At 38.9% G+C, this 17,018-nt stretch overlaps 1 protein-coding gene across 1 annotated transcript; it reads left to right on the plus strand.

Moving 5' to 3' along the window:
- Nucleotides 1–759: 759 nt before the first annotated feature.
- On the plus strand, nt 760–16,741 carry LOC117478812 (very long-chain acyl-CoA synthetase). The gene is made up of 10 exons (XM_034125718.1): nt 760–1,341; nt 4,153–4,356; nt 6,826–6,984; nt 7,411–7,535; nt 9,144–9,341; nt 10,261–10,351; nt 12,492–12,690; nt 13,685–13,782; nt 14,831–14,961; nt 15,140–16,741. Exons 1-10 carry the CDS (start codon nt 864–866, stop codon nt 15,314–15,316), a joined length of 1,860 nt encoding a protein of 619 aa, XP_033981609.1. The 5' UTR covers nt 760–863; the 3' UTR covers nt 15,317–16,741.
- Nucleotides 16,742–17,018: the final 277 nt, after the last annotated feature.

A 17,018-nucleotide genomic window follows, 5' to 3' on the forward strand; every position in this document is an offset into this window, starting at 1 on the left:
TTTTAAATGTCTATGCTTAAGTTTTTATAGGTGTTGCTATCTGCTTTGTGTAGCGTGGTTCTACAAGCAAGTCTGTGCATGCATTGGGTGGTATCAGAGAGATACAAGGGTCTGTAAATGCAATGAAAACAATTGGCCACAGCAAATAATTGATATTAAACATGTAATTTTTACTTTTGAATACTTCAGTACAAAGGATGTATTGAATAATTTAAGTGATATGTGTACACATATAAATCATTAGTCAAAACAGGGCTACATTTGATTGAATTATAAAAGGTATAATATGTGGTAAACTGAAGAGCCGTTTGGGAGCCGAAAGAGCCGGCTCTTCTTGGTGAGCCGAGCCAAATGATCCGGCTCACCAAGAAGAGCCGGAATTCCCATCACTGCTAGGCTTCATGATATCCTCCACAACAGCTATATAAACAAAAAAAAAACAGATTTTGAGAATTTAAGCCAAGTCTGAAGGTCTCTCTTTAAAAAAAAGTGTATAATTTGGGGTCTGAATACTTCTATTTAAAAACACTAATTAAAATGGATGTGAAATTGTCTCTCAGTCCATTCACAGGAACGCAGCTTTTTTATTCTGAAATTCTACCCTCTCTTACCGTAATGTCTAGTGTGGAGGTACAGTGACCGCTCATTGGCTGTGTGTGTGTGTGTGTGTGTGTGTGTGTGTGTGTGTGTGTGTGTGTGTGTGTGTGTGTGTGTGTGTGTGTGTGTGTGTGTGTGTGTGTGTGTGTGTGTGTTGCATAATGAGAGGGACAGCAGCTCTGCTGCTACATGTTTCCTGAAGACGGGCTCCTGTCTGTGCAGCCTGTTTTCTAAACTCTTGCAGCAGTTTCAGTGAGGAGTTCACGATGATACCTCTGTTGTTCAGCAGCGTTTTAGCAGGACTTTTAGCTCTGCTTCTCTACCAGAGGACGGTGTATCCCTTCTTCTGGGTGGATCTGATTTACTACCTCAAACTTCGGAGGTACGGGAAGTCTCTGCAGGCTCGTATGAAGTCAGGGATCATCACATACCTCGACTGTTTTCTCCACCAGGCGAGGAAGAACCCGAACAAACCCTTCATCATCTTCGAAAGCCAGACTCTGAGTTTCCGTGATGTGGACCGGAGGAGTAACCAGATAGCGAACGCGTTCAGGGCGCACGGTTCTCCGGGACAAGGGGACATTGTGGCCATGTTGATGTGCAACGAACCAGACTTTATCTGTGTGTGGCTCGGTTTGTGCAAGCTGGGCTGTGAGGTGGCCTTTCTGAACAACAACATTAAGGCAAAGTCTCTGCTGCACTGCTTCGGGATCTGCGGGGCCAAAACCCTGGTGGTGGGCGCAGGTACTGCACCTTCAAAACTACAACTGATTCAAGATTCAAGGCTTTTGTTGTCATTTGTACATATCTATAGTGTAGATATGTACAAATGAAAATCTTAGGTCACAGGCTCCTCCAACAGTGCAACAACTTTAAAACAGATAAAATAGTGCAAGTAAATACAATAAAATAGAATAGAATAGAGATAGTGCAAGAATAGTCTATAATTGGAATATGATATATTAGATAAATGGAAGATGGAATGGAATAAACTGCTGGGAGAAGTAGATAGATAGATAGATAGATACTTTTGTTAACCCTCCTCTTATTCTTGGGATCAATTTGACCCCATTCAATGTATCTAAACATTTTTTTTCACATTATTTGTTTTGCTTAGTATTTCATGACTTTTCCTAATTTAGTGAGGACTAATGGGTAAACATAAAATGAACATGAAGATCTTTTTTAAATGTCCTGTACGCACTTTGTACGCATCGGTGTTCCTTGGGGTCAATTTGACCCCAGGCTGTTTTAGGAGTATAAAACATATAAAAATGTCAACATTTTAAACATATTTGTGTTGATTGTGTAGGAGGATATTGAGGTGACTATTACATGCAAATGTGTCATTGTAAAAAAAAAACTACCCTCTGCTTTAGTTATTGGTCCTTTAACAACATCAAAAATATCTTACTTTAAAGGTCACCTATCATACTATTTTTAGGCAATAGCATAGGTCTCAGATATATACAAATATATAAAAAACATGTCTATGAAGTGTTTTGCTCAAAATACCAAACAGATCACCCATTCTAGCCATGCCTCATATCCCTCTATTTCACTTCCTGTTTCAAAAGTGATGATTTGGGGTATAAAGCTTTAAAAAAAAAAAAAACTTGATAAAAATAAAAGGAGGGGTCTGAGCTCATGCGGGACCCGGCAGCTACTGTCTAAACTAAATGCTGCCGTGATGAAACGCCATATCATGGATTATCAAGGATTATTTCTGAAACAGTATGGAGCTCAAAGGCTTTCTCTCTTGCCGGTTATACCACAAGGGGAGTTCCTTTTTATTTCCTGCTTCTTCACACACATGCTCTCCAGTACAGGTTAGCTCTGAGTGTTAGCGATGCTAATGTAAACATGCACCGACCATATTACGTCCAAAACAGTCGGGCATTGTTTCTGATAGCAACTTTCTGATAGTGCCGTGGGCCCACATTTCCGATATTACGTCATATCGGACGCAAATCTGGATCAGCTCCGTTGTAGCCCCGTTTTTAGAGATTTGGGTACGGAGGAAAAGAGAGAGGGTTTTATTTTCTGACGCTGCGTGAGTTCCCCGACACACCGGGGACACATTTTTATGTAAAAGACATCAAAAAGTGCATTTTGCATGATAGGTCCCCTTTAACATTTTATGTCAGTCATTGAGATTTTATGGTGATTTATATATTTTTTGATAGTCACATAATAGGAATTCTGGTTGTATAAAGGGGTCTGTAGGGGGGAAGGTTGGGTTAATGTTTTATTTAAATGGTTATTTAGGTCGTCAACTAAGATACCTAAAGCACCAGAGACATACATGTTGGTTAACATTTGGAATATGATCATTGTCTTGAGTTTTAAACTACTGGGGTGTAAAGTAAATCTGAGGATAACAGGAGGGTTAAGACTTGATTATATTTCACATCATTAATCCAGATCTATAAAGTAACTAAAGGTATTAAATACATGTAGTGGAGTAAAAGTACACCATTTACCTCTGAATTGTAGTGGAGTAGAAGTAAAAATGAAAATACTCAAGTAAAGTACCTACAAATTGCACGTTTACTTCACCTGTTGGGTTTATTTTGTATCTAGTCTACATTCAGAATCTCACTCGAGCAGAGGTGGGAACACACTTTCCAGTTTTCTCTTCCCAAAAACAATGGCTGTAACTCCAGTGAGAGCAATAGGTTATCAGGGGGGTTTCATCACTTATATCGCTTATATCGTAGTATTGCTATCTGCCGGATGTTACAGTAACCCTTCAGGTGAGGCCCTCCTAAGGAGAAATGCTATCAGTGGTGCTGATAGTTAACAGGCACTGAGCAAAGTACCAGCAGTAAAAACTCCCCTGTGTTGGGATGGAGGGAAATATCAGAAACAGGAGATTATATCGACTTTTCACCTGCTTTCTGTCTGTGTCATGGTGTGTGAATACTCATGTTGTCACGCACAGAAGAGAGAATAACAACGGAGTATAATTCAGTGTGAAACAAAGCAAACCTCTGAGACGCTGGATGTCCCAAAAACTCTTTAAATTGGCCCATTTTTTCTCCTCCACTTTTTAAAAGTATACTTGTTATACAGTAAATGTTATCGTGTAGTTTCCAGCTCATAGAGTCCTATAGTGAACCCAGAAATGTGTAGTACCACAAAGTGTTATTATAGAAATGTATAGTAAGGGTCCCCAGCACATAGAAACTGCCGGATGCTGACTTGTTGTTGTGCAATTTGAACAATTAGCATTAATTAGGATTTAAGCAGTAGTAAAACAATTGCTTTGCAGATTTTGATAATGTTGGTGTGTTTTTGAGGATGCTTTAGTTTCCCTCAATAATTTTCACCACAACACACAGATAATGGTTCCTCCAAAAATACCCTGTAGCCTGACAAATAGTAGGGAAATGTGTGTGTTCAAAAAAAAGGGTGGCAGGCAATATAGTTTTAATGTTATCTGTCCCAAAGTGACGCCCCTGCTCTTAGATGATTACAGAGTGGATCCAACATGTCTGTCTTCAGTTCTGTGTGATGAATCATGTCCCGTTGTGTGTGTGTGTGTTGATCCAGATTTGGTGCATTTGGTGGAGGAGGTGTTGCCGGACCTGAAGAAGGACAACATGGCGCTGTGGGTGGTGGATCACACGGCCCCCTCAGAGGAGTTCACCAGTCTACTCGATAAGGTGGAGAGCATGTCTGGAGAAAGCTTGAGTGACCTTCCTAAAGTGAACATCATGTCCAACTTCCTCTTCATCTTCACTTCAGGCACCACAGGTACTGCACAGCATGATACTCTTCACAAATCACAGTCACACATCTAAACTACTTGTAGTGGCAAAAAACGTAAAGAAATTAAATGGATTAAACTGTCGCTGAGGCACCAGAAGGCAAATCTTACGCAGGGAATAATGATCCAAGTCTAGGCAGGAGCTTTGTTTCATACATTTATTTTGATAATCCAATATCAACAAAGTTACATTAAGAGTTATCCTTCAACTTCCCCTGTGTCTTTCCTGTAGCCTCCTTGTGCTAACCCTGGTAAAAAAAAAACATTTGCCTATACTGGTGCGATAATCCCACCACCGCCTGTCTCCAATATGTAAATGGCTTGTATCAATCACCCACAATTTGGCCTTAATGATTAAATATGAAGAAATACTATTAACTTCAGATGATTGTAGGGGTCTACTCATATTGATTTATATGGATGCAGGAACATATTTTAGCCCTGGTACTAAGGAACAGTATATTATGGATTTATTTTACATAAGTACGGTCCATATATTCATGTCCGTTAGCATTTAGCTTAGCATCAGTACGTCCTCTCAGACCCGCTGGCATGGCTTAGTCTTGTTTTATAACAGCAATGCCATTCAATTTTGGGTTAAGGCACGGGAGATAGAAAAGCAAACCAAAGGAAATAAAATAAACCTAAAAAGAAATGAAAAGCAGCTTCTGAGCCAAGACATTACAGAGGCCTGTACGACGAAGCCGGATTTTCACTTAGCCGGCTAACTTCAGGGAAAACTCTGGGTTTCCGGTCCTGCGACGCTGGTTCACTTCTTAGCGGGCTAGATCTCCATGGTAACTTATGCTGAACGGCTAGCCTGGTCCGGAGCAGGTTAGGTTGCAGGATAAGAGATCAACTCAGTGAAAGCACCGCCTGCTGACCAATCAGAGCTCAGTGTGCGGAGTTTAAAGCGATCAAGTCATATTACAGGATAGAGGAAATACAGAAAGACGGCCGGCCAAAATCAACTGACTGTGTGAACGTGAAAATTAATAGAATATCCCCTCCCATCTTCAGAGCAATCTGACTATTATAACATTAGCGTTAAGAAAGCTTACTTAAATATCTGCCACGACATAAGTAACCGGATCAGAGTAACATTAAGTACAGTCCGCGGCACTGTGAGTGCAGACGTCGATGTGTCCCATTATCATTCATATCATATCACATCATAATGTATCATATATTTCCTTATTTGAGTCAGCTTCTTGAGCCGTATCTGGCCGTGCAACACTCACAGTGTCACACACTGTATGCAGAAGTATTATTTTAAGCAACACATTAAGTTGACGAAACACTCGAGTCAAATGTAATTAAAGTCAGATCCACTCGTGTCTTGGACGGGGCAGTGATTTCATAAACCTGTTAATGTATGCATTCAAACACTTTTTCTTTTACCAGCTGTATTCACCTTGCAGGTGCAGCTATGTGGCTTTTATCCTGGATAAAGTGTTTAAGTCATGGATGTTTAAAGTTGAACGTCTTCATATTTGTCTAATATTATAGTTGACTTGTCAGGAAGTATGACGCGCTGCTCTGTCAGTACGCTTGTCCATGTTTGTGATTGGTCGAATGCTCCAAATACCACCCCTTTTATGTGAACGTGCACCTAACTAGATAGGACACGGCTGGCTTGAGTTAACGAGTTGATAACCAGCGTCGTAGGACCGCTTAGTGAGAGCGCATTTGTTTTGGATTAGGTAAGCCGGGTAACTCAAACATATCCAGGTTAGGTTGAACCGGCTTCGTAGTACAGGCCTCGGGTCATCTGTTGTTGTTTATTCCAGTTACATCAGGGGTGTCCAAACTACGGCCCGCAGACCATTTTTAATCGGCCCTCAGCAAATTCAAAAAGTATAATGGAATACGGCCCACAAATGAAACTTGAGCTTGTCTTGTATTGTACTTCTTAAATATGAATGTAAACATATATCACACAGTAGTATTCATGTGTTAATAAAACCACTTTTCAAATAAATTCAGTCAATTAAAGTTGGAAACATTTTCTAACATATCTTAGTTGATAAGAAAAAAGCCCAATGACTTATTTACATAACAAGCTTGAAATAAACCCTTCCTATTTCTCCTTATTATAATCAATCTGAGGCTTCTGTTTTAAGGGATGAGCTGCCACACTCACAAGTGTCATGTACCTACATTTGATTGATGTCGCTGACTTATAACTGAACTTATGAGGCAGTATACATCTAGTGAGTGGCCCAGCCCTTCGTATATTTTTCTGTATGTGGCCCTCGGGAAAAGAGTTTGGACACCCCTGAGTTACATCCATTAAAACACTGTTTGAAGTACAGCTAGTGTTCTGAATCAAATTGAGCTTGACTCCACCACGTTTCAGAGCAGCAATGGAGTCTCAAAACCAAATTTGTCATACACAAGATTTGAACTGAACCAGCCGAAAACGCAGTTCAGTAACTCCTGCGTTTCTCTGCCAGGTCTCTCCAAAGCGGCCCGAGTCGGTCACCTGAAGGCCGTCCTCAGTATGGCTTTCTTTGAGATGTGTGGAGCCACGTCTGAGGACATCATCTACATCACTCTGCCTCTGTACCACATGTCTGCTTGCCTGCTGGGGATCGGAGGATGCATACAGCTCGGTGAGAAAAAGCTTTTTTGCCTTAAAAACAAAAACACAATTCCTGGAAGAATGTTGTTTTGTTTTCAGTTCATTGTGAGGCTCAAAGCTGGAGGAAACAACATGACGACGGACATCCTTTTTATTGGACTAGAAGGAATTCTCACTTCCTCACAAACAAAGCAGGGGAACATTCTTTTATTTTGAAGTAAAACATCTGTATGGAGTTTTGTTTTTGTGTGATTTAACAGACAATACAACATTTTTTCACATTTCCTGGTGTTGGTTTTCTTATTACAGGAAATTGCACTACTACCCCTCTTTTGTTTCATATAAGAAAACAAAGAGAATCCCCCCACCCTCTGAAGAACTGGAAAATTGGTTGTATGGCGTTTTTACACTACAGTACAATCTTATACATCTTCTCTGTCTCTCTTTTGGGTCTCAGGTGCGACGTGTGTTTTAAAGAAGAAGTTTTCAGCCAGTCAGTTTTGGAAGGACTGTGTGAAGCACGATGTGACGGTGGTGCAGTACATAGGAGAGCTCTGTAGATACCTCTACAACCATCCCACAGTAAGAACGTTATAAATAACACTTTCTGATAACCTCTGACTACAGGTGAATGCACTGTGATTAGTTGAACAATTATCTTATTTACAGGGCGTGTTGTTGCACATCAGTGATGGCCTTTGTTGCAGCTTTTCATGACAAGCCAAAGGCACTTCAACACCTTACTGATTTTTCTAGTTTCAATGCCATATGGTAAAGGCCAACAGGGTGACGATCTGTATGTCGTTATGTCATTGTTTAGTTAAAGAAATGCTGCAGGAAAGCTTAGATTTGGACAAATGCTACAATAAAATCATTCGTAGATTTTTGTTATCCTGCTTATTATACTTTTCTAATGGAACTGAAATCCTAACGCAGCCCCTTACCTCTGGTTTGCATTGTTGCATTAACCCGTAAAGGACAGAACGTCATCAAAAGTGTTCTTTAAGGGGTATTGTTGCCCGTCATCAATGAATATCTACAGCACATGTTGATCAAAAACAGTCCGTCAGTAGATAGCCTTGTTGAAAGCTATTTTTTACTTTTACGTTCTGACTTTTTCCTCAAAATCCGGACTTTTTCTCAAAATCTCAAAATTATGCCTTTTTTTCTCAAAATCTCAAAATTATGACTTTTTTCTCAAAATCTCAAAATTATGACTTTTTTCTCAAAATCTCAAAATTATGATTTTTTTTCTCAAAATCTCAAAATTATGACTTTTTCCCTCAAAATTATGATTTTGTTCTCAAAATTATGACGTTTTTCTCAAAATCTAAAAATTATGACTTTCTCAAAATTATGACTTTTTTCTCAAAATTATGACTTTTTTCTCAAAATTATGATTTTTTTCTCAAAATTATGACTTTTCTCAAAATTATGACTTTTTTCTCAAAATTATGACTTTTAAAAAAAAATCTCACAAATCAGATTTTTTCTCAAAATTATGACTTTTTTTCTCAAAATCTCAAAATTATGACTTTTTTTCTCAAAATCTCAAAATTATGACTTTTTTCCTCAAAATTATGATTTTTTTCTCAAAATTATGACGTTTTTCTAAAAATCTCAAAATTATGACACTTTTTCAAAAAATCTCACAAATCAGATTTTTTCTCAAAATTATGACTTCTTCTCAAAATCAAAAAATTCTGACTTTTCTGAATGTCAATAATCCCTCGTCTCCGGCTTGAGCTTCAATCTCAGGATCCATGTATTTGTGATCCTCTCCAGAATGGAAGTAGTCATCACATACAGAGCATCAACTAGTTCCTGAACAGTGTCCTTCACCATGCTGATATCCAAGAGAGGGAGTTACACAGTCACAAGATGGAGGAATAGAAAGCAGTATTCAATGTTTACTTCAGATTAGCTCCACGTCAGAAATGATCATGCTTGTCATATGTCTATCTCCATAGAGGCTGAATCATCATGTTAATCACATAGCTATCATATGCCTCAAACAGTCCTGATGCTCTTCTAGGTAATCATACATCCTGTCATGTACACAGCTACAGTTGGGATACCTTTGTTATCATGTTACTCTCATATTGGAAGAGTACATTCAGAATTTTCCCAACAATAAGCATTATGCCCACAAAAATAGGTCTGATCCCTTAAAAAGTTAAGTGCCTCCAGGTCCCAGAGGAGAGGGCTCACCGCGTCCGGCTGGCAGCAGGAAGTGGTCTCCGCTCAGACATTTGGAGGCAGTTTTTGCAGCGTTTCGGCAGCAGGATAAAGATCAGAGAAGGTTACGGCCTGACGGAGGCTGGCATCGGCTTCCTGAACTACACCGAGGAGGTCGGACCCATCGGCAGGGCGGGCTATTTCAACAAGGTCAGGAACAACAGCGGTAGAAATGTTTCCTCTGGACCCTATCACACTGACCTGCTTTATATGTTGTGTTTGTGGTGAAGCGACCCTTTTTAAATAGCTGATTTGAGGTATTGGAAACACCTTATCCCCATTTTAAAATCAGAAAGAGACCAATTAACTGAGGAAGTATGGCAAAAATACCCTTTTTTAAATGTCATTTTCCCCTTTAGTAGAAATGTAATTAGATTAGTTTGTTTTATCTCAGTTTGTAAGAAGGAGGCCCATGTTATTGCTTGCCCGGGTGACCTAATTATGATGCACCAGCAGATGTTATTCACGTGGCTTGAAAGTAGAATTTTCTATAGCAACATTTTAGCAGGTTATGGCTCTTGAGAGGAAATGCTTAATAAGCACCGTAACTTACAGGGTCTGCATTTTTCACTTATACAGGACGGAACTGATTGGTAACAAAGTGGATGAGAGCGTACACTTATGGGCCATAAAACCAAACTATGAGCTGTGAATCTGAAAATAATCCGACTTGGGGTTCATTTATTATGCAAAGTTACAGAATTTTACTTCATTATCAATATATTAAATACTGAATACATTGAAATCTATTTGCTACACACTCAATTGTGTCCAAAATGCTGTGAATGGCCTTGTTCTCATCTCAAGTAGATGCAAAATGTATTATTGATGAATATGAGAGATACAACAGAGATACAATTAAAGGGGAACACAACTAAAAATAGGGAATTTGAGTGATAAACATCTAAAATGTAAAAAAAGGCAGCATTGCGTGGGACAGTATAATCCATGTAGATAGTATAAGACTAAATGTACAATATACCAACTGTGCAGACTGTATATATATCAAACAATGTTGATTATTCAGACCATATCTCATTAAGTCACATCTCTTTTCTTTCCTCTCCAGCTGTCCATGCCCTTTGAGCTCCTCAGACACGACCCAGTGTCCTACGAGGCGGTCCGGACCCCCGCTGGGAGATGCATACGAGCACAGAAAGGTAAAACAATCAAACATGTAGTCCTTTAAACTGACAGCTGTATGTCACTGAACGATCATGTGACCTTTTATATTGTTGCATCGATTCAGTTGTCTTGTGTTTTATCTTTCGGAGAGAAATCATGAATTATTTGATCATACCTTTTACCTCCTTGTGTCTCTTAACCTGTATACCATGTATCTGTAAAGTTCTTAACATCTGATCTGAGGGGAATTTCTTGTTGTTTATTTTTATCTTGTGATGTGTCGCCATTTTGTAAAGCACTTTGAGCTGCACGTGCTGTATGAAAAGCAGAGGTGGGAAGTAGTGGAGTACAAATACTTACTCTGGTATCAGTACTTTACTCCACTACTTATTTTTCTGACGACTTTTTACTTTGACTTCTTACATGTTGAACACAAATACCTGTACTTTCTACTTCTTACATGTTGAACACAAATACCTGTACTTTCTACTTCTTACATGTTGAACACAAATACCTGTACTTTCTACTTCTTACATGTTGAACACAAATACCTGTACTTTCTACTTCTTACATTTTGAACACAAATACCTGTACTTTCTACTTCTTACATTTTGAACACAAATACCTGTACTTTCTACTTCTTACATTTTGAACACAAATACCTGTACTTTCTACTTCTTACATGTTGAACACAAATACCTGTACTTTCTACTTCTTACATGTTGAACACAAATACCTGTACTTTCTACTTCTTACATTTTGAACCCAAATACCTGTACTTTCTACTTCTTACATTTTGAACACAAATACCTGTACTTTCTACTTCTTACATTTTGAACACAAATACCTGTACTTTCTACTTCTTACATGTTGAACACAAATACCTGTACTTTCTACTTCTTACATGTTGGAACACAAATACCTGTACTTTCTACTTCTTACATTTTGAACCCAAATACCTGTACTTTCTACTTCTTACATTTTGAACACAAATACCTGTACTTTCTACTTCTTACATGTTGAACACAAATACCTGTGCTTTCTACTTCTTACATTTTGAACCCAAATACCTGTACTTTCTACTTCTTACATGTTGAACACAAATACCTGTACTTTCTACTTCTTACATGTTGAACACAAATACCTGTACTTTCTACTTCTTACATTTTGAACACAAATACCTGTACTTTCTACTTCTTACATTTTGAACACAAATACCTGTACTTTCTACTTCTTACATGTTGAACACAAATACCTGTACTTTCTACTTCTTACATTTTGAACCCAAATACCTGTACTTTCTACTTCTTACATGTTGAACACAAATACCTGTACTTTCTACTTCTCACATGTTGAACACAAATACCTGTACTTTCTACTTCTTACATGTTGAACACAAATACCTGTACTTTCTACTTCTTACATTTTGAACCCAAATACCTGTACTTTCTACTTCTTACATTTTGAACCCAAATACCTGTACTTTCTACTTCTTACATTTTGAACACAAATACCTGTACTTTCTACTTCTTACATGTTGAACACAAATACCTGTACTTTCTACTTCTTACATGTTGAACACAAATACCTGTACTTTCTACTTCTTACATTTTGAACTCAAATACCTGTACTTTCTACTTCTTACATTTTGAACACAAATACCTGTACTTTCTACTTCTTACATTTTGAACACAAATACCTGTACTTTCTACTTCTTACATTTTGAACACAAATACCTGTACTTTCTACTTCTTACATTTTCCAAACAGGCTGGTTCCTTTAGTTTGAATGTGTGTTTGGTGGCGTGATCATTATTATTTAGAGTCATTGCGTGCCTATTGATTTGAACACGATCTGTGTATCCATCATTTCCTGGTCTTCTCTAAAGAAGAGGGACCAATGAAAACGTTGTCATGTTGCCGTTGTTCAGCATGGAAACATTCATTAGCTAACAATGACATTATTGTTCTATTAATATAAAGGGAGGTCAGGTACTCTTTAAAACAGATGGTAGTTATGGGTACTTTTTACTGAAGTACATTTCAAAGCCCTCTTTACTTTGACTTGAGTAAAGAAGTTTAGTCAGTACTTCTACTTTTACCAGAGTATTTTTAAACACGAGTATCTGTACTTCTACTTGAGTAAAGGATGTGTGTACTTCTACCCTCTCCACAGGGGAGGCAGGGATCCTGGTGGCTCCGCTCTCAGCCATGAATCAGTTCCTGGGGTACGCAGGGAGCCAGGTGCAGTCGGAGAAGAAGCTGCTCAGAGGCGTCTTTAAAGATGGCGACGTCTTCTTCAACACTGGAGACCTCCTGCTGCACGACGACCAGGACTTCCTGTACTTCAGGGACCGAATTGGAGACACCTTCAGGTACCGTTTACATTCAATTCAATTCAATTCAAGGCTTCATTGTCATGTGCACAGTAGCTACAGTGTAGATATGGCAATGAAAAACTTACTTTTTGCTTGTTGTATGCTTTGTACGTTTTATTTAATTTGTTTGTGTCTATTATGAGAACGTGTATACTTATCACTCATGCTGGGGTGGGGGTGGGGGGTATATTTGATGTGCTTTATGGCAGTCTGGTTGAAATGTGCACTGTTTCATCTACAGTATGTATTTCACTGCTCAATGACATTCTGTATGATTTTAGTGTTAAAAAAAACACTAAGGCTAAGGCAGGGGTGTCCAAACTACGGCCCGGGGGCCAAATGCGGCCCGCGGGACATTTTGAATCGGCCCTCAGCTAATTAAAAAAGTATAATGAAATATGGCCCACAAATTAAACTTGAGCTTTTCTTGTATTGTATTTATTAAATATATCTGTAAACATATACATATACACAGTAGTGTTCATGTGTTAATAAGCCCAATTTACAATAAATTCAGTCAACTACATTTGAAAATATGTTCTAATAAAAATCTAAGTCGATAAGAAAAAAGCCCAATAACTTATATACATAACAGACTTGAAATGTACCCTTCCTATTTCCTCTTATGATAATCAATCTGGGGCTCCTGTTGTAAGGAATGAGCTGCTAACAAATTAAATGAAACCCTCTGGAGAGCTGTGATGTAGGCTGTTTATTTTTCTTAAAGCAGATTCAAGCATAATTTACCTACTTTGGATTGATTTTGCTGACTTAAAACGTAACATATGAGGCAGTATTCCTCACCTCTATTGAGCGGCCCGGCCCTTCGAATATTTTTCTGTATGTGGCCCTTGGTGAAAAACGTTTTGACACCAAGGCATTGTAAATAAGCGACTCACATTGTTCTGTTCACACAGCTTGTTTCTCCTGCCCTCAAGTGGCCACAGACAGTTATTGCAGGTTTAACTGGATCTACTCTCTTGTCCTGCAGGTGGAAAGGAGAGAATGTTTCCACCACTGAGGTTTCAGAGGCTGTGGGTCTGCTCGACTTCATCCAGGAGGCCAACATCTACGGAGTCACCATACCAGGTGTGTGGAAGTGTTTACTGGTTATAACTTCTGCATAATATACAGATATAACCATCAGCTTCATTAGCAAACCATGTATGTGTTATAACCATATGGAGCACAGCCAACACAAGAGGCAGCTCCCAGTGAGACCATTACCGGGTTGAATCGGATATTTTGCTATAACTTCCCAACACAAAAACTCCAGACTAGATGTCTTCAGATTTGAAGGAATAGGTTCAACAACCACCAAATATTTTTGACGCAGCTCTGCCAGTTTAGTTGACTGACTGACTGACTTTTCCTCGATAGCAGTGCCAGCTAAGGCTCATTGGTATTGCACTAAATAAAACCACTCCCCATACCAAGCAGTTAAACAATCCTGGTTTCTCATAATCAAAGTTGATGAAATTAAAATGACATTAACATAAGCCTGTAGCAAGGAGACCACTGTTACTATCTTGAGAAACATTTAATAAGACATCATCAAAAGTATAACCACCACTTTAGGGGCAACCAGCACTTCCACTTTAATAATAATAATAAATGTATTTTGTAAGTGCTTTTACAGGTGCTCAAAGTCGCAAAAAGGGACAACAGATACATATAGTAAATGGACTGTACTTATATAGCGCTTTATCCAGTCTTTACGACCCCTCAAAGCGCTTTACATACTACATGTCATTCACCCATTCACACCCATTCATACAGAGCAGTGTACCTTACTCTAGGAACTAACATTCATACACATTCACACACCGTTGGCCATCGGGAGCAACTCAGGGTTCAGTATCTTGCCCAAGGATACATCGACATGTTGACTGCACGGGCTGGGATCGAACCCACAACCTTCTGGTTGAAAGACGACCGCACTCCCTCGCAGCCACAGTCGCATTAAAATCGAGCAATAAAACAACAATCACACATTAAGAGCCAGTTTGAAGAGTTTTTGTACGTTTGTTTGAAGGTGGTGAGGACTTTGTAATACTAAAGTTTGCTCTTGTTAATTGAGTACAGTTTTTTCTATGTAACAGTATAATAAGAGACTCTTTCCAATGTGTGTTTGCAGGAAATGAAGGTCGGGCAGGTATGGCTGCTATCGTCTTGCAACAGGATCACAAATTAAATGGATCAGAACTCTACGACCATTTAGTAAAAACTCTTCCTGCCTATGCCTGGCCGAGGTTTCTCAGAATACAGGTAGGTCACGCATGTATTCATTACCTCATTTTGTGTATTTTAAATGTAAAGTAATATCGTTAATTGCACACACTAGTCTGTGTTTGATATGGCGTGTGTGTTACATGTTGGGATTATGGATGTTGCCTCTAGTTTCTGTTATGTGATTGTGATGTGCTATATGTGACATTTTCTTCAGACGTCCTTGGATGTGACGGAGACGTTCAAGCAGCAGAAGGTGAAGCTGGTCACGGAGGGCTTCGATCCGGACGTCACCCACGATCTGCTGTACTTCTTAGACGTTCCTCAGAAAGATTACACCCTCCTGACTGTGTCTCTGTATCAGGACATTGTGAATGGGAAGATCAAAGTATGAACACTATAGGACGTTAGAAGTTATAATCCAGGTTGTTGCCATGTTTGCGTTTGTCTGTATGTGAAATGTGGTTATAATCAGTCCCACAGACAGAGCTGTTATTCATATTTGAAAGATTAGTTACTTACTCACTGTGAACCAGCCAGAGCCTTTATTTACCTCAACATTTCAAGTGCTACTGTTCTAAGTTTTTACACTTGATTCAAACCACACACTTACTCAACGTTTACATCTTGATAAGTTAAGTGCCATTTACACCTAAACTCCACTATTCATGACATTCCCGCCTGTTATTTTTTACTTACTTTTACTCTTACTTTCTCTTCTTTTCTGTATCACTAGTTGGTTACTATAGACGTATGTTGAAACTGAATTTGACGGCCATTCTTATGGAAATGAGGGTTTGCGAATAGGATTACATTAAATTAAACGAAACGTAGGTGGGTCTTCAGTTTGAGACGGACGATATGTAGACTCTCTGCTGTCCTGAAATCAGTGAGAAGCTCCTTCCACCATTTGGGAGACAGGCAAAAGGGTGTCTCTTTTGGGGTGTACCTGGTTCCACTTCGCCGATTTGCTGATGCAGAGCGAAGTGCACGTGCTGTAGTGTATGTTTTGACCATGTCTTGGATGTAGGATGGACCAGATCCCTTTACAGCTTGGTAGACCAGTACACGTGTCTTGAAGCGTATTCTGGCAGCCAGTGAAAGGAGCGAAGGTGAGGTGTAATGTGGGAGAACTTGGAGGGCTTGAAGACCAGTAACGCTGCTGCATTTTGAATTAACTGTAGAGGTCGGATGGCATTTGCAGGTAGACCAGCCAGGAGGGAGTTGCAGTAAAGCGTGAGATGAGAAGACCCTGGACCAGGACCTGTGTTTTAAGATATTGAATAGCACTTTCTAGACAAAACAAAGGGCATTCCTTTAGATACAACGTCGGGCATTATGTAAAAAAAACACTTTTCACATTGTGTCAGATGATGTCACATATGGGAGTGGCTTTTCCCTTTCACGCCGTGACATTTGAGCCCATTATGCCTCTATGTGTTATGTATTTACAGTTTCAACACTATATGTATTGTTATTAAACACCTGATATATGTATAGCTGTGGAAGCAGACATTGCACTGTGAGCTTTTAGAGGACCAGTTATTCCTCCTTACCCCCTCAGTGTTTGTTGGCTGACTGTCTTAAAGTAATCATTCATTATGGTCATGTCCGTTTTTCAAATGACTTTTTTGTTTTGTGCAGACTTTTATTTGAGAATATTATGTGACTTCCTTTCAATGCTTGTTGGAAATCAGGTTTTCTTAAAAGAATGGGACGGATACATCTATATTTCCTATGTATAAATACACCTGATAAATCAAAAATATAGCCTAACTGCTGTCTTCACATTTCTGAACTGAATATTAAACTCACTGTAAAAACACCAAATGTGTATTCCTACTCTCTGTTGCTTCTATACTTTTACTCAAGTACAAGATCTGAGTACTTCTTAGGTCACATGTTTCTCAACAATGCAATATAAATAATATATACAAGACAAAAACAAATAACTAAAAACAACAAAAATAAAACTAGTGCAAGCTGAGGAGTTTAGCAGTCTTATGGCCCAGTATCTGAGGTGGTAAATAATGTTTTAAAACTATTCAAAGCAGATATAATACAAAGTAAATAGCATTGTGAATGTTTCTTGCATG

This window comes from Trematomus bernacchii, unplaced genomic scaffold (genome assembly GCF_902827165.1).
Source record: "Trematomus bernacchii unplaced genomic scaffold, fTreBer1.1, whole genome shotgun sequence".
NCBI classification, from domain to species: domain Eukaryota; kingdom Metazoa; phylum Chordata; class Actinopteri; order Perciformes; family Nototheniidae; genus Trematomus; species Trematomus bernacchii.